Raw genomic sequence first — 19,437 nt, forward strand, 5'->3', positions numbered from 1 at the left:
AAACCCCACTAGTCCTTATGGAAATATTGTCAGTGTTTACAACCAGCAGTATTTACAACCAGTTGATCACAGTCTATTAGAAATCCTCCACAATTTGCATCATGACATGTAACTCAAACCATTTCCCCCTGAAAACCAAAATTTCTGGTCAGAAATGCTCAATGACTTTTTTGATTCAGAAACTTTATAGTAATAGTAGCAGTCAATTGAACTTCCAGAATGCTGTTGGTTACTTTGGGCTCCTTAGAGTTCTCACAATCACATGGGACACCTCCACAGTGGTGCCACTCCCTCAGTTTACACTTCTGAGTACCTTGCATCCAGTGTGAGTCCGGGTCTTCATGAGGGGAGTTGTGGTGCACAGCTCAATGGCCTCTGGTTCATGGAAGATCACTGTCGGGAGCGGCTCTTTACGAAGAGTTAGGACATTCAACTTAGTCTTTAACATGGTCTGAAAGTGCTAAACAGAAAAAGAAAAGAAATTACCCTCAGTTCTAGTACAGAAAAAATGAGAGTTAAAATTGGACGTGTCTGCAGGTTTCACTTGCTGTTCAATGCCTTACAAGCTTTCCTGGGGAGAGTTACCAAGTTCTATGACTTAAGAGCATTCATTACTATCAGCAATGTGGAGGCTACTTTTAATTAAAAAGACATACACAAAGTGAAAGAACTCATTACATTTCCCATATGCTCCACAAAGAGTCTAAATTCAACTTCTGATCACTTGCAAGTATAATAAAGCTGGTTATGGACCCAGTTCCTCAGGGAGGAAGAACAGGGGATCAAAGACCACTAAAAGACCTTTTTCTCCTTCCTCTGTACTTAAATCTCATCCCATTGACCTTTGTAGATGTTACCATTCCCACTGAGCTGAATCCCTCATTGGTTTGCCTTTTTCATGTGAATTTTATATTCTCTTCCTTTGTAAGTAATAGCTCCTGTAGCCTCCAATGTAAATGTCACTCTTGGTACCAATGAATAGATGTCACTCAAAACTTGTCACTTTCTTAAACAGACTCCCCAGGCTTAGGGGTGAAGAACTATCCAAGTGAACAGTAAAATCACCAAATTAAAAGTTTCTCAGCAATTGCTTAGAGTTAGTAAAGTCAATCCTCAAAAGACTTCCAAAGCAATTTTGTGGAATCAGGGAAGTCAAGAGAAATTTTTTAATATTTCGATGCTTCCTTGAATGGAACTTTATTTGAAAAACTGAACATTTTCACATGCTACTACTTATCTAAAGGAGAAAAAATGCAGATATGAACTAAATCAAGGTAATAACATGTCACAGCATTGTCTAGAGAAATATGACTTTATAAAAAATTCATAAGTTGACCCTTACCAAGAAGCAGTTATTAGACGTATGTGCAATGGTTCCAGATTACTTTCATCAAAACTAAACCATTTGTTGTGACTTGACAGGAGATCCTTAACTTGCTTTGCAGCCACCCCTTTTCTCAGTCTCCATTTTACCCTAGCAAGGCAGACAAGCATTACAGGGTCTGGCTTGCAGAAAAAGAGATGCTAAGTGATTTCCCAGAGCCACGCAAGAAGTCTCTATCAGAGCTAGATATCAACACAGGTCCTTGTTGTTCAGTCCTGTACTTTAGATGAAGAGAGTGGCTATTCAACATTTTATTTATACACAGGGAATGAATCAACTATTTAGATACTGTGCTGGTTTTCTGTGGATTTTTGTGGATATGAATTTCCCTTGAAAATAAACCTGCTACCAGATCATAAATACTTTATCATGTGCCAACTGAAAACCTGTTGATACACTTTTGTAACGGTCCAGTCCTTAGTTTGTCAGTGTTTAGGTCTAATAATTGTTATGCCACTGGAAGTACAGCACTTCAAACACTCTTAGAAATATGTTCAAGGCATATACACTAAGAGTCTGTGAAAATAGTACTTGTTTACCTATTTCACACATGAAGTTACACCCTGTTAACAGCAATCCTTTAGGGCCTCTGTGATGTTTGTGCAAGCATTCAAGTTTTCATCCCAGTGAAGCACTCTACTCATACTACTTTTCATCTGCTCATATCCTCATATTACACATTACCCCATTCACTCCCCCAAACACAGCTCCAGCAAAAATGTACTCCATTTAAGATGATTATACATTAAAGAATATTCTCTGACATGTTTCTGAAGATAACACACCTCTTTGACATCTAGTATTACTAAACTGACTGAGAAAACCTACCTAATTTTACCTTTAGGTTGCAATTGACAGCCTTGTATTTGGAGTTTCCTAGGCCCTCTCCAGTGGAACTTTTAGCAAAGGCTGAGAAGCCATGGTGAGTACAAAGCAAGTGGAAGGTCTGAGATGCTATGTTTGAAGGAGCGTCATTGATTGGGCTGGCTGGTCCCACTCACTCCCTGCTGTCTCCTACAGCGTGACTTGCTTCTACCTATAGGCTCTAGGTCTGCTAACCTGCTGCTGAGGTTGTATTTCTGGAAGAGAAAAAATGCAGAAGGCAAAGGGTGCTGGAGCTCAGGCCCAGCCATGCACAGGTCACAGGGATTTCCCCTGCAAGGATTCCTTTTCAAGCCTGGAGAAATATTGCCTCCAGGGCTTTCTGCTGCTGTCCTCTGCGTGCAGGGGGATGGGAGAGCTAGGCAGAGATGGAGAAAATGTACTATTAAGGTTAAGTCATGCTATTTTCCAAGTGAGCCAGTTTTGGATCAACAGAGATAATGGTGTGAAATAATCAGGTTGAAGAAACTCTTCTAGCATTTAACTTTTCCCTCCCTTGAGTGCTGAAAGAGCTCTATTTCCATAGATCAGTTTACGGGGCTTCTCCAGCAAAGAATGGAGCTTCCATTAGACAACAGATGTAAAAACTCCATTTAGCCCTCCTGAGCAGTGAGCTTGGACCTGCAAAATAGTTGTTCTACTCTGCTGACATCTCTATAAACTTCAATGAGAGAAAGGGCACAGTTTGATCAAAATGAAGAAAACTACAGCAATGATCTATCTTTTTTTTTTCATGTTGTAACAACCATATATACAATCTTAAACAAGGAAAAGCCTACTCTGTGCCTTACAAAGGCAATTCAAAACTTGCATGAGCAGCAAGTTGGAGCAGTTGGGTGCCAAAAACACGAGAGCACAATTGGCAGCAAAGAGCTGATCAGCTGCCAGAGAAGTGCAGGAAGGACTGGGGGTGGAGGCAGAAATAGCCTTTGCTTTGGCCCACAGGGCTAATGCAGACCACGCTGGGCTCCTGCACAGGCCATGTGATGGCTGCCATGAGAAAATCAAATCTCTGCCAGCAGACATCATGCAGGGAACCCCCAGATAAACAGGTTATTTAAACACGTGCCTGACTTTCGCTGTGTGAGCAGTCACAGTAAAGCACACGTGGGTAGTCAATGGGATTATTCATGTGCTTTAAGCCAAGAACAGGATAAAGTGCTTTGCTGAACCCACTTCTTGGGTTTCCACTCCAAACTGGCATCTCCTGCAGAAACTGTTGGCAAAAGCTGATCTATAACAGTAGCCAAGGTATTTTTTGAGAAAAGGCATTCACTCTCCACTGCTGTGAACTCTAAATATTTCTTTAAAGAACTTTAAGTTCACTAAGTTCTTGAAAAGCATGGCTTTGGCAATCCAGTGAATAAAGTTGCAGGGAACATTGTACCATTCACATTTCATGTGCCAGAACCACTAGGTTCGTTTGGTGGCTCTTATACTGAAATTCATCATCAGAAGATTTTCTTAGCTGGCATGATTATACCAACAGCTAAAAACTACACATGGCTCATTCTGTATCCATTTAGATGGTGCTACTGATATGACTTTAAATTTGAAAGAAATACAAGGAGTAACATAAATGAAAATACCTTAAATGCCAAAGAAAGCATCAGTCCTGTAATTAGCATTGTATTTTGCTAGTTGCTGAACATTACATCATTCAGAGCAAAATTTAAGTAATGCTGGCAATAACACTGGACAATTATCTTAATTCAAAACCATAGTTTTGCTTGTTCAAGGATTCAAGTTCCATCAGTTTATTGTGCTTAGTTTATCCATCTTAATGGCATCCTTTCCCCCTGCAGAAGAAAACCAAGCAGTGCGTAACTGGCAGCCCAAACCCATAACTGGCTAAGACTGTCACAACAGAGGTGCTGCCTCCTCCTTGGTGACCCTCAAAGTGCTCTCTATTTCAGTGAAAACCCTGTCATCACTAAGACATTTAGCTACCAGTTAACTGAATGTAAGAATCAAGAACTTCTATGTTTTTTAACATATATTTGTTATCAGTTCAACAGTCACACATTAGCTCCAGAATAACTAGCTCAGAACATTCAACTTGCAAATTTTACGTGCTGCATATTTAGTACAGGCACAATTTCTGTTGCAGTTAAAAAAATTAAAAAACTAAAAATTAACAGCATTTGGGTTTTAGTTTAGTTTGTCAGCAAAAATACAGTCACTACCAGAACTCAGGCCAAATATCTTGGAGAAAATAACTATGATTCCATGCAAGGAAACATGACTTGGAGGAGAAAATTATGCACTGAAATTTGTAATAATAATGCTCTTCATTTCAGGTCTTGACAAAACAGTCACTGCTGTTCACAATATTGAGTATTCAGCAGCCAAGCCCAGTGGATCTTTTAATTTTCCTGATGGAAATAAAGGCGCAAACTCAAAAATCTAAGGAAGGGTTATATATTGGAGTTATATATAAATGCCAAGAAAGAGGGGACTGTAACTCATTGTAATCTGTAATCCAGCAACAGGAGTTAAGCAAATAAATACATTTTACAAGTTGACTGGGTTGCAACATGGTGATTGAAAGAAGTCTTCAGCACCTTAGCTCTCATCCTCCCCTTCTCTCTTAACATCAGCATTACAATCAACACATGACTGCCTAAACTGGCATCCCATTGCCAGATGACCTGTACTTGGCCAATTTTGCCAAAGATGCACACTGAATCCAACCCCAAAAATGCTAGGATGCTAACTTATGAGAAAGAGTTATTCTAAAAGTTCAGACTCTGAAAGAGGGATCTGCCAGAGCAAGAAGCAATCCTCTGAGTAATTCATCCTTCTACAGCACCTACAAAGGAATTCCCAGATGAAATCCATGTTAGTGCATCAGTAAAAGATAAAAGGGAAATTAAAAATAATATCTATAATTTACTATTTCAGCAGAAGTACCTCTCTACCTCTGAAACCCGTTTAGTCTTGAATGAACCCAGAACTTTTCAACTGCAACCTACAGCAAAGAAAAAGCAGCCTAGGAGAGGAAAGACACAACCAAGTGAATTGAACTGCAAGAGAATTTTAGAAAGTTCAAAGGTCCCTTTTTGCCTGTTCCCAGTGGAATTTGACTACCAGCATGTCCAGTCTGTAGGTACAAGAGGAGATGACAACACAACAGTCCTTTAGCATTACGGTTACCCCATGAGTTACACCAGCACAGCTGTGAGCTGAGGACCACCCAACCCCAAGCCTTCAGCTTTTCAGCAAGGAAAGAAGAATCCTATATATAAGAAAACTGATCCACTTCAAGGTTTTTTTTTGTTTAAAGCAAATCTGTCCAGTACAGATAAATGTCATCTCTGATCCATTTCTTGTTAAACAAATACTGCTAATACAATATAAATGCTTTCCCTCCCCCCCATTAAACTATATTGTGCTTTATTTATTTATCCTTTAGTAGCAGTTCATATAAACATTGTACTGAACACTGCAATAAAACTCACTACAGAAGGGATGGAAGCAATTTATCATGATAAAGTCAGAAATCATCCCATCAGCAGCCTGGTATGTAACACAAAACTGGCATGCACAAACCCAAGACCATGTTACAACTCTACTCAAGATATTCATCCCAAGAAACCTCCTTGAAACCAATCCAGAAATCTGGTTATTAAAAGCTTATCTAATCTAACATCTCAAGACCTATATTTTTCCAGCCTATCAACACAAATCCACTCCATTTCTTTCAGGTAACAGATGCTATTTATGTGAAAAATCATATAATTATATCTGAATTTTCACTTTTCAATCACAAAGAAGTGGCAACATGTGGAAATGGTAAGACAGGCTTGCCTGCAGGCACCCTGTGATACAATTTGTAAGTAGAGGAGCTTGGACTGGCCCATGGCACAACTTGTCATGACTCAGTGGGCTGAGGGCATGGCACTCCCAAGAACCTTGGGACAAAATATCTGGGAAATGTTCCACAAAACAAAAACAAAAACCAACCAAACTTCTTCCCCCTCTCCACACGTCCAGTGACCACACATGGTTGCACATGAGAGACTCAACCAGTGCCTGCCACCATTCCCCTCTCATGTCCTCCTGCTCCTTCCACCCTCCCCAGCAGACAGCATAGGAGAGAGATGGGGTGGCACAGAGAGTTTGGGCACAGGAAGGAATAATCTGCATTTGGCAGGATAAGCTCTAATCCTTATGACAGAAGAGCAGGAGGAAGATGGCATCGAAGCAAGCAGGGCATGAGACTCAGGAAAGGAAAGCACCAGGAGAGGCAGCGCTACAATCAAAGCTGCCAGGCAGGGCCCCTCCTGCACTTCTCCTGCCATTACTGAGGGTCATAAGGGAGTCAAGGATAAAGCTCTGATGGAAAAACCTGCAGTATACAGAAACAATAGATAGCGGAAAGGGACACAAGACTGCAGACAGAAAAGCATGACAACGTACATAGGAAACCTAAATCAGCTGAGTGTCAGAAAGCCTTCCAGTGAAGATGCTACTGGATCTTTGCATGCAAGTACTGAGAATTATTCCATCTCACTCTGACACCAACTTCTCGGGAATATTCTTCTTCTTGTGGTGGTAAGACATATCTCTTAAAAACACAAAATTATCAAGATTTCATAACTAGAACCGGCACTCCTTATCAATAGCTGTGATCACACAGCTGCCTGTGTGATGGTGCTCACATTGCCTTGTTTTCCTACAAGTTTAAAGAATTTCTGTTTCCTCACAATTTAATTCATGTGAAACGTTTTGTTCTCAGACCCTGTGTACTTCAAGTTTGCTCTGGCCGAATGCTCCCATTCCGTTGCCAAGCTTATGTGATTCCAATCAGCAGGACTGCTGCCCAAACAAAACAGTCCCAGATACAAACACCCTCCAAACTGCAGGGAACTTCAGAGCCAGATGAGAATTTCATGACTGATCCTCTAACATCTCTCTATCATCAGTTAAACTAAACCCCAACCTAAACAAATCTAAGCATACAAGATATTCAGAGATCAAGTTCCCAGTTTAGTCACAACTGCTCAGAACATAAAGCCTCACCACAGAGATCCACATCAAAGTAGGAAGGAAGGAGTCAATATTTCAGGACACTCAAAATCATGAAAATAAAATGAGACGTCCCTAGGACATGAGTGGAGGAGGGGAAAAAAAGTCACAGTACCACAGTAAAATGTTCTTTCACCAGTCTCTATGTTACACTGCTTAAATTCCCAGGTTAATATTTCTGTGGAAATTAGGCATGTTGGATAGAAGACAAACATCTAAATATATCTGTTTGTATTTGGGCTTTTACAGTCTTTTACCCACTGATGACTGTAAAATATATTTTGAAATAAGCTGTAGTTTCCAATGCCTGGTGTTCATGGCATATATATTTTATAAAAGAACATTTTTTTAGCATCAATAGAAATAAAGCATAAAAAAAATTTTGACCAATATATCAACAGAGCTGTTCTCATAAATAACTACCACCAAAATTTCGACCCCAGAAATTACTGTTAACTCTCAAAATCTAATAACTTTGTCGCAACTAGTGACAAACTAGTTCTGGAATTTTAAACTAGATTACAGTTTCAAAGATACTAGAATTTCTCAGTGGAAGCAGAAGAATTTAGCAGTTCCAGCAATTTTCAGGACAAATGCCAGTCAAAATACAAGTCCAAGACAAAGCAAATGGTATAAAAAAAAAAAAAAAAGAAAGAAAGAAAAGAAAAGAAAATGAAAAAGTAGAAATAAAGAAATAGGAGCTGACAAGAAGAGAAAGAACAAAATAGAGCACGCAGCAGCATAGATATGTCAAGTTCATTCACTTTGATTTTGAGCTGACCCCTAAGCTGCTTTCCAACATATTTTTGTCCTAACATGAGTTTCCAGTACATGTATTATTTGGTATAGTTGGCCCAATATTAAAACAATGGAATCCTGCAGCATGAAGGCAGCTGTTGCTTTTTCAATTTGCCCTTGGAGGCTTTCCAATAATGTCTGTGTCAGAGGATGCTTTAAAAAGTTTTTTATCCTCACTCAGTGCCTGGCACAACAAGCCCATCTCAGACAATACCTGCCAGACAGCCACTGCATTCTGCAATGCAGCCCTTTCAAAGCCAGTGTTTCACTCTGCCACTCTTCTCCTTCATTTTTTACAATAAAGCAATAACTTGGTAAGCAGTTATGTAGTTCAGTGACACCTCTCTTGCCTTGCTAACTTATTTTCTGAGACAGGGATAGGGACTGGGTGACAAAGGCATGTGCTACAAACAAGGAATCTGCTCTGATTATTTGCTACAAGTAACACTGTTTAATACTGTGGAGAAACAAAGTGTACAAATTCTGGACAAAAAAGGTTACATATTACTAAATGTAAATAAAATAATTTCTGGTCTAATTAATTATTGTATTTACAGCTAGAAAATAAGGAGAATCCATTCCTTCCTCTAAAGCTATTCTATCACTGAGTGATTTGATGCTAATGTACAGCAGTGCCTTTTCCAGGTCAGAACCACCCCCAAGATTTATACCTGGCACTCCTGGGGGTCTCTGAGAAGGGCTCCTCCTGTTTCCCATGGACACAAGCCACTTCCAAGGGAATGGACCTGCATCTTTGGCAAGTCAGCCTTTTTGGGAAGCCCTCACCAGGGTGTGCCTCCTCAGCCGTTGCACGGGATGAAGAAGCAGCCTGGTGGCTTCAGCCTTCCCTGCTGCCCCCCAGCCCCATGAGCACCATCAGTGCCTGCCCCAGAGCACCCCTGGGCAGCTGTGTCTGGCCAGCACCACTGCCCCGTCTCAAGGAACCTCCCCAGCCCTGACTACACCCACAGGCATTTCATCTCCTGCAGCTCTGCTCCTTTCCCACCTCCAACAGCAAATTCTTCATCCTGGGGGAACTCTGCCAGGATTATAGCTACACAAACCTTTGAGCTCACAATGCAGAATATAGACAAAAATTGGGTCCCACTGCAGTGCAGATACACAACCACTACCCCAGGGCAACTTCACACAGTAGGTCTTTCCACTTCTTTAAGCCATGAATAAAAGTGGTACGCTAGAGAGCCTAAATCAGAAATAAGGGATTCTACAGAAAGTGATCAAAAATACCTTTCTACAAAGTGTCTCATTAATTCAGCAAAACTTTACAGTTGGATAATTGACAGGATTTGCACCAAGAAACCTTTACAAAAGAAAAATCAGACCAACTCATTTACATTCCTGTTTCTCCTGCAACTACCTTACTTGTTAAGTTGAGCCAAAACAGCCAGATGCAAAATTACTCTGCTTTGTACAGTTCAGAAAGAGTCAAGTAAAAAGGCTGAGGCTGGTGCTCCCCTTTGTTAAGGCCAACAGGGCCCATGGCTAGGACAGCCTTCCAATACCCACATCCTCCAGATATAAAGGTTAAATCTGCATCGTTTTTTCAAGGTTTTTCCAAAAGTAATTCATCTTTTCTGATGCTTCCATTTTTCTGGTTTTCAAAGAACAAATCATTAGCACTTGACAAGACAGAGATTAAGCTTCTGAGTTCTTGCAATTTAGTCATTCAAACTCAGAGATACTCAGAAACTCCAGCTTCTCTATAAAACCTCAGTTTCTTCCTCTTTACTTGTCAGCAAAGTTCAGATAATTTTGCAGAAACTTAACTAATCCCTCAGCTGAGTATTAAGTTTCAAAATGCTAGTGGTTATACATATATATACATATCTCCAGTTCTAAGAACAAAGAGGGGGGAAAAGAACCATGGAAAAAAAAAGCAAATCCCTCCAGAAAAGAAATAAAATATGCACCATGAGATTCAACCAGATGCCCTTATCCCCTCCAGGCATGGTTAATATACTATCTGCCAGCACATATGGGACCAATTAAAAAGAGCTCACTCCTCACACAGGCGCTGCAGCGTCACTCTGGAGGAACCCACAATCCATTAAACAAACTCATTCCAAGTAATTCCATTCTGGAAACACGTGCTCATTCATAACCAAATCCCAGTCTTTAGGAATCTCATATGCCATGAAAAAAACAGCCCTGCTTCCACAGAAATCTCTGGCAAAACAATCTGAAGTTCAACAGGAACAGAACTACCTTCATCTTCACTGCTGCTTTACATGTGCCACTCCCTGCACCCACATGAAGAATTACTATCACTCCTTAGAGAAGTAACTGTCTTGGTCTTACACTTCAACATTGCCAATGAAATTAAGTGCGCTGAATGATGGAAATCATTAATTGTTTAACTAAAGGAAACAGATAAGTTTGAAACTATCCAAGCATTCCCTTCCAGTAAGGCCAGAATTGGAAGCCTTCAGGCATGTACAAGGATCATCATTCAACCTCTTTACACTGTGAAAGCTACTTCCTCTGTCTCCAGCAATTATACTCTCACTTTTGTCCAGTCTGCTCCAAACTTTGTTCAACACAGCAATGACTTACAAGTTTCTACACGCAAAAGACCTACAAAATAAAGAATTCCACTCAGCAACAAAGAGAAACATCCTTACTCTCAGTACAATCTCAGCTTTCTTCCCCCCTCCACTGACTGCTCACCACCACAAACATGATCCTGTCTCAGCCACTTTACAATCTAAATAGTTCTGCATAGAAAAAAAAACCTGTGTTTTCAAGTTTGGGCTCAACTTTGAGAAATGAAGCTGCAAAAGAAAGAGGAATGTAGATGAGAGGGTTGTTTCAGGGGGAGGAGAGGAGTTATTATTATCTAGTGCTTGTTCATGCAAATCCTGTCAATTATTGCAAGCAGTGTTTTAACATATTTTAAGCTTAGAACAAATGAAGTAATATAGAACATCAAGTTTCAAGGAAAGGGACCTATGATGTTACAGCCCTGAGTTTCTCTAGATACAGATCTAAAATATATTCCTATAGTACAAGATGGAAATATTCTGAATACCCACTACATTTACAGACCCCTGTTGCCTGTGTCAGGCAGCTAGTTCAACAGATGCGAAAGAACCAACAAAATTAAAATAAATTAAGTGCCTGCCCACCATTTCCCAACTGTTTTCCTCCTCTGCCCCATTCAATTTAACTTTGAAACATTAGTGATGCAGTTATTCCAGCAACCCTCAAAGAGGACAGAGATGTAGTTCTGCAGATGTTAAAAGAGTGGTTTTTATCAAATTTGATGCAGCTGAAATCTAAATTATTTACCCTGAAAGAGAAGGGAATAAAAGAATTTAGGGGCCTCTGATAAAATATTAAAGTATTGAATCCTGTGAATACCTATTAGTTATTCCTCTGAGGAAAAAAGTATCAAGATATATATATTTCTTTTAATAAAGAAAAGGCATATATTTGGCTGAAAGAAAATACTCAACTCTGATGCAAAATGTTTGAGCAGCTTTACAAATTCAGACCTCTATAATTATACTGAGACTGCTAAAAATTCCACTTTCATAACCACCACCACCACAAATAAATAAGTGCCAAAATAAATCCAGCAGATTATCATGCAAAAATGTGTCCTCTATAGCTTAATCTTGAGATAATACTTTTTATAGCATGTCTTTCTGCCCAGATTTGCAGCTCTTGTTACTTACATTCTGACCACTAAGCACAAGGGTCATCAATCTTATAATTCATTTTTTCATTAAATTCTTCATGCTGCAGCCCTGCTGATGGCTTCTCACCCCTGCTTATCTAAGGTATTTGCATATAGAATGGCCATACAGTTCTTTGAAAGATCGCCAAGCCATACTCAGTGATGTCAAGGACAGTAATTTAGCCAAAAGAAAAGAAAAAAAATAATCATTTAAAGGTAAACTGTAAATACAAGGCAGATGGATGAATGTACACAGGGATTCAATATGAATCTCTAGTGACATTTCTCTATTGCTCAGCCCCAATTTTGCAATGAAAAACTCACAGAAGACTTTTCAAGAGAATCTCTGAAGTTTCCTTCTTCCACAAATACTTTTCCTAAAAGTAACTCTCTGCCTCCAAGTGTTTAATGCAGTTTCTTACGTTTGTAAAGCAAGGGTCATTTAGAAAGCAATTAAAGTGAATACCAGTCCACGGCTGGGATGATCAAGACCAACCAGTCTGATGGAACATCATCCTCAGAAGGGAACCACTGTGGAGAGCATTTATCAGCAGAGCCACCCAGCAGCCAGGGCACAACGTGACAGCTCCACAGGACTTGTGCCTCACCACCACACACCTCCCCCAGGGCTTCATTACAGCTGCAGAGATCCCAAACACTGCCCACTGCAAAGCTGCTCTGCCTACACCCTTATCAGGAACATTCAGCACAAAACATTCCACGTGGGCACAAAATAAGGCTTTGCGTCTAGGTCTCCACTTGGGAAGTCAAAAAGTAGTCAGAGCTGAACACTCAAAATGAACATTTCTCTTGCTGAGGGGTAATTCTGAGCTCGATGACAGATGGCTGTTTTCCTGCCTTCCAAGTATTACCATTATTTAGAGGAAAGTCTGTAAAAATGTTTGTACTGTTGGTAAGTTACTTGGGAGACCACCACAAGTAAAATATTTTCATTTTTAAAGAAAGCATTCCATTTCAGTCCAGAAGCAAAGCTTGAAACAGATAATCTCAAAAGTGGAAAGTCTTGGGCAAGTTGTTAACTGAAGTCGCAGATTTTTCAGAGGGGACTTTAACTCCACATCAATTAATCACCACTAGTTCCCCTCCTACAGACCAACCTTTAATCCAACTATACTATTTTTAGTGTCAGATGGCTTGAGGAACAGAAGGTATCCCTGTTTGATTTTTTTCAATTTTGGATCCCAGGTTGTCTGACTGGAACAGATTTTCAGATGACATTAGAAAAGCCTCTGAAATAACATCAGTCAAGTTTTGCATGCACAGCTATTTGCACAAGCCAATTCTACAGTTTTACAAGACAATCGGCTACATAAACATCTGGCTGCTCCATTCCCAGCAGCTGACGAGCGAGGGGGACCTTTGATCATGCAACAAAGCCAGTTCTCTCCTGGGTACAATCCAGCAACCACCACAATTCAAGGGTTCCAAGTTTTGCTGTTTCCCTGTCCTGAAGCACTCGTTGGCTATCATGTGCATCTCAGTGTCATCCACAGCACAACAGAGAAAATCAGAGGTTGCAGCCACAGTGACCCCCTGCAGAAACAGGAACCCAAACTACCACCACTGTCTGCTGCTCAAGCCAGGGGAGTGTATGCTACAGTTATCCACACAGGGTGACCGTGGGTTTTACTGACACACAATGAAAAAATGTATGACAAGGGCATCTGCTAAAACACAGATTTTTTTAAAAAATAATTTGTTTTAAATACATGTTAGAAATCCTTTGAAAACCATGATATTATACAAGGTGCTCCTTTCCTTCTATAAAGATTAAAAGAGGAACAGCTTCAACCAGCACATGAAACAGGGCTATGTGTTATGATCTATTTTCCCTGTAGCATCTGTAGGAAGCTGATTAGTTCCAACTCATGCTCAACAACATGAGCACTTCCACTTTCATCTTTTATCACCATTATAGTCAGAAATTAAAAGACTCTGGTGGCTTCACTGATGTTCCCAACCTGGCAGAGTAAAGCCATTCCTGAAGGAGATTTAGGATTGCCTTTTCTGCTTACACAGTAGAGAAATCAGAAATGCAGTTTACTGAGAAGCTGCCAATATTTAACAGTGTTTAATGGTGGGGTATCCGAGTGGAAAAAGGGCACAAGTGTCTATGTAGAGAACAAATCAGTTCATCAGCTTCCACCGAGTTTCCCTCTTTGCCTTCATCCCTGAATGTGTGCTGCTGGGTTGGAGTTGGGGGCTATTTATTTGCTGAAACAAATCATCCCAGAGATCCCAGAGATGATTCTGGGGAAGAAACAGGAAGTAATTCTGAAAACAGAGGCAGCAAGATGCTCACCATTGAAGAAATAACACAGGCAAGACAGGGGTAAATCTCAGTGATAACCTGGCAGAGCTACCTATGGCAAGGCCTCTGACCTGCCTCAGGCTGCATAAAACACCCTGGGGTGTTGCTGGCCTGTAGCAGGTTATGTTGCAGTCAGCCTGACTGAGCCCCACAGCTGCCTCCTCATCAATTCCCACAGAGGGCCACCTTTCCATTTCTTTATCTCTAAGTGTGCATGCACAGCAGAAGGAATGAGAAATGCAAGGTTCATTTTGGCCCAGCCCATTGGGTTTGGAAGACATTCTCCTCCAGTTCAGCACATGAAGTGCTCTGGCTTCAGCCTCTTTTCTGTTTGGCACACGATCAAACCATATCTAAAGGAAATCCAATTCATCTATAAAAGTTTTATCTCAATATATTGTGACTTACCTCTGTTCCCTATTCCCATTCAAAGGGAGAGAGCACTGCACAGCTTTCAAAGCCATTCCCATTTAAACTTTACTTTCCATCTGTACATTTTTCAACTTCCAAAACTGTACTTGGTAAGAAAAAAGAACAGCAAAGAAGGAAGGCTGTCTCACTGTATTATATTCACTTAATAATCATAAGCAATTTCTCAGAGAAGTCCTCCAGGCAGAGTTTTAATGTTAAAGCAATTCTTGCTTCATTTTAACTATCCACTGATGCAGAGCTGATAGCCCAGCTCATTAAAAAGTACAGAGCACTATTTCAAGAAATGTCATAATTTATCAGGCAGAGTTAAGGCACCCTGCACACGGCAGCCTGGATGCACAACATCAACTGCCTCTGACACTTTCTGAATCCAGCTTTGAATCCCTCTGCCTTGGGCTCAGCTGCCCATGTTGCATGAAGTCACACAGCAAAGCCTCCTGCTACAGCATCATCTTTTTCAAGAGGCTTAGCAACATTTAAAAATGCATGAATCTCACTTGAGTGACAACCCATTTAACCAGCTATAAAACTCCTTAGAGGAAAGATAGTTGGAGAGAAGATAAATATTGCAATCATTTTTTTAACTTTAGCATGGAAAGTCCCACATTAGGTTGACTAAGGAGTCCAAAACAGTGACAGAGCTCTCACTTTGTTCTGTTGGACATTGGATGTTGGTCAATAGATTTGTCCTATTAGTGATAAGATCCAACATCTTCACTTTGCAAATTGTAACAGGCAATGCAAGGAACCATTACCTGGATGAGGTTCAATTTAGCCCCCAAATTATTATTTTGAGGGACTGTGGTTCTATTCTGTCAAGTACTACCAACACACGGGAGATAATTATTGATCTTTGGACTCATGTAAGATGGTAATGAACCACCTCCCCTGCCCATCAGAAGGTATTCTTCCAAGAAAATGGGCATTAGAAGAAAGCAGTAAACCCACCCCAAGTCTCTGTCAGGAAGGTGTGTGTTTGAGACTGTACAACATACTGGAAACCAAGTGGTGACTTTATCAGTAAATTCAAGTGGCTCTCTTGAACTAGGTGTTACACTCAAGTGAGACACTGCAAAATCAAAGTACCTTGCTGATCCACTCTGACTCTGCAAACATCACAGTGCTCTGTTTAAGGATTTGTGTTGCTTTCTGCAAGAAAACCTTATTTTTAAACTAAAGCCCACTAAAAGAAGATTAACTGCTCTTAAAAAGTACTTAACCACCTCTTTCTTTATTATCAAGTGGCCCATACATATCTGTCAGATGAGCACCATTGATAATAATGCATTAAATAAACACTTCTGCTTAAAATACATAAGTTTACTTATGAGTAGTTTGAGACACACAAATATCTACAGTTTATTCAGTGGAAGAATCCTCTGCTCTCAAAATGTCCATTCAGCAGCCCTGCCAGATAATGTTTCACAATACTACAGGCTCACTTATTCATAAACAAATCATTAACATTCTTGACATAAATCCATAGTGTACAACAAATCCCAGCTATGATAGTGTTTTACTACATTTGCTGTGCCCATCATGAATGGGAGCTCTGTTTTCACTAAAAAAACCCATTCTCAACAAATAAAAGGCAAATTATTCTCTGCAAGAAAACCACCAGGATGAAATGCCTATACATGGATTACAAACTAATTATCAAGTTCATACAGCAATAAACCTGGTATTTAGTTAGTGAAAAGAGCTGCCAAAATAGATGAAAGAAATTTTCTTCCTATAACTCTAATAACTAAGAGACTCTGAAGGTAAAACACACCATACAGGCTTTTATATTTTCCTCAGTTACTCAGAAACCTTTCATACATCCCCATTTCTCCACACATGGGCAAAAGAATCATCTGAGAAGACCCTCTGAAAACCCTTCAACTTTCACTGACTGCCAGGGGTATATTTATAGCCTTGGATCAGAGGGTTTCAGCCAAGCCCAAAATGACCAAGGCCATTTTTACATACCTACACCACAACTTAAATTAACTAATTAACATGAATGGAATAGTTTCATGAATGCATCAGGACCAGGCTTCTTGTTCTCTCTGAATATACTCCACATAGATGACAGCACAGGGCAGTATTTCCCAAAAAAAGTCCACAAGTGAATCCTCTGCAGGTACCCCAAAACAGCATGCCACTGTGCTGAGGGCTATGGAGAGCCTGGCAAGGTGGGATTCCATGCTCGGAGCTGGTCCACACAAGGAAGGACACTCCCGCAGCACCTCACACAGCATCAGCAATGGACAACCATCAGCAAAGCTCTGGATGACACGAGGTTAAACCCTCCACTGTCAATTCATTAATACTTTCCTCACCACATTTAAAGAATTAAATGCTTCCCTGAATGGCCATATTTAAGTAATTTTTAAAAAAGATTAAAAGAGGGTGGAAGATAGTGAAGTTACCATTGGCGTTCTTGGCTCACGAGAGCTGGGCTTCTCCCGGCCTGATAAACATAAAGCAGACTGCCTCCTGTGCCGGTGCCAGCTCAGCCCGGGGAATAAAAGATGTTTTCAATTCCGGAAAAGATCCATGTGCATTGAAACACTGAGCACTCAGCAAGGCCTCAGTCCCTTACTCACAGTGCACAGGCCTGTGGGCGCCGGGGGCTGCTCAGAGTATGTAAAAATACGCATATGGCAAAGTTTTGCAGAAATGAGACCTTTGTTATTGTAAATACGTGCAGATTTTCATAGCAATTACATTGCAGTATTTTTAGGGGCATGACTTCTCTTTCTATTATTTCCATTGGCATGGCTTTTCCATTTCAGCTTGCTTTAGTTCCAGTTCTGTGATAATTTCATGGCAGTACCCTCACATGTGAGTATAGCAGCATGAAGGGCTCACCATTTTTAGGTGCGACTACTGAGGATTGTTCTGCAATTCAGAAGAGCAGGTTTACAGGATCTATTTATGGGTCTCACTCTGTACCCAGCCTTTGAAAACATTTCAGACTTATTTTTGATAGAGAACACAGCTACTGAAAAAACACAGGGGTTGTCTAATCTGGCTTTTGGTATCACAGAGCTCACCATCCCTAAAGTTCTTGCTTTCACCCCTGATCACCTAAAGTTGCAACGTATCTGTTAGTAAGGAAACCATCAGAGCTGAAGGAGTTCAAGGGGTGAATAAATTTAGGTATCTTCTCATTTGCCTTCAAGTTTTCTGAGCACCTCAATCACAGTTTTAGATGTTGTCTGAAACAGTAACAGATAAAACCGAACTCTTAAAAAAGCAACAATTTAAGACAGAAAATCGCATGTAATCACACATCTATAGTAAATGAGGCACTACAGAAATGCCAGACTATGGAGGAGGTCAGACTAAAGTGATACATGATTTGAAAGAAGGCAAACAGCTCTGCCGGGAATCAGCAAGGAAACCAGACAAGTTAATCACTCATTTGCAGTATGATACAACAGCCAAATGACACAGAAACCTCAGCATCAAGTCACCCAAGGAAACCACCATGCTGCAGAGCAGCCCAGGAAGCCCCTGCTTAGGAAACACACACACGACCTTGCTGAGCAGTGCTGGGAAACTGCAGGACCGGAAACAACTAAGGAGTACTGGAAAACTCAGAAGATACTCACAATCTGAAATAATTTCATCCTCCTGAGTTACAGGTAGATCAGAGAGCTTGCAGGGCAGCTTGCTAAGAGGGAGTGATGCCAGTGAGATGCCCACCTGCAGAGTGCCCAAACCCCTGTGCTGGCCCATGGAGAACTGCAACAGGCAAAGCCAGGAGCCAACAGCAGAAAAACCTGAATTAACAGGGAGGCTGAGCAGAAATCCTGAGGACATAAGTACTTGCCTACCTCAATTGCCCATTTTCTGGAAATATCAGTACCTCCGAACCCACCTTTCCTTTGCGGACGGCATAAAAAACATTAAGCTCTGCAAACAAATAGCTGCACAGCACCTGGTACTGCTGACATCTCTTCACTAACCTGGTTTAGAAGCTGAAATAAACACTACACTTTTGTTTCTAAAGGCAAAAGCTGGTCATCAAAACCCATCTGTCACTGGCTGTGCTCCGAAACATCTCATGCTAAACCCCAGCTTGCAATTGTCCAAAGCACACTCCACTCACAGAGCTCCAATAGGAGCACTGACCAACCACTTGTCTCCTTCAATACACTAGTGCTGTATTTTGCCCACTGATCTAGTTCTTGGAAAAGAAAAGGGAAAAAAAAAAAGGCATGACCCCCTGGCCCCTGATCCAGCAGTAAACTTTTCAATATTTTAACAGTGATTTCAAACAGGAGCAAAGCCAAGCCTGTATCCTCAGATTATCCTTTGCAAAACCCCAGCATCAGTGTTAGCAAATGAAAAGATCAAGTCAGTTTGCTCAGACAGACTGTAATTTCTGTACCTATATTTATTAACAGTAGGTACATAAAACTGAGGAAAAGAAGTGCTAGAAAAACACACAGTGATGTTAACCACAATGGCAAACTGAATGTACTGATCCTTTCCTCCAGCCAGGAAACATTTTCAAGCTGTTTCTTTCAAGCTAGTCACTGGGTAGGAAATGCTTTTTAGACAGAAAAATATTTTCTTTTCCAGAAGACACCATAAAACCCAGGCACAGAGCACAGTATATGTTTTGATGAGAATTAATTACTTGTTTACTGTGGTAGTTCATTACACAGCTAATCCCCACACATTGTCTAAACAACTTATTTCCTATGGTGAGTGAGGAAAGGCCAACATAAACAAAACAGCCTGATTTTTTTCTAAAGAAGATGCAGATCACTGGCAACACATTTGCAGGGTGTAAAAAGCTGAAGAGCAACATTAGAGGATGTTCTTTGAGCATCTTCTAGTTTTTTTTCTAAGTGAAGGTATTTTGGAATGAAATGTTAC

General features: G+C 40.5%; 1 protein-coding gene across 3 annotated transcripts in view; it reads right to left on the reverse strand.

The window, feature by feature from the left end:
- Window positions 1-19,437, reverse strand: part of PID1 (phosphotyrosine interaction domain containing 1) — an 85,751-nt gene that overhangs the window by 51,830 nt on the left and 14,484 nt on the right. For 2 of the 3 annotated variants that reach the window (XM_064721484.1, XM_064721482.1), the window contains exon 2: window positions 314-460. In XM_064721484.1, the coding sequence (XP_064577554.1) occupies window positions 314-448 (135 nt within the window). In that variant the 5' untranslated portion in view covers window positions 449-460. Of the gene's footprint in view, window positions 1-313; window positions 461-2,212; window positions 2,351-19,437 lie in introns of those variants that run through there. The other variant, XM_064721483.1, reaches the window with a different exon arrangement.

Source organism: Zonotrichia leucophrys, chromosome 9, assembly GCF_028769735.1.
Source record: "Zonotrichia leucophrys gambelii isolate GWCS_2022_RI chromosome 9, RI_Zleu_2.0, whole genome shotgun sequence".
Classification (NCBI taxonomy): domain Eukaryota; kingdom Metazoa; phylum Chordata; class Aves; order Passeriformes; family Passerellidae; genus Zonotrichia; species Zonotrichia leucophrys.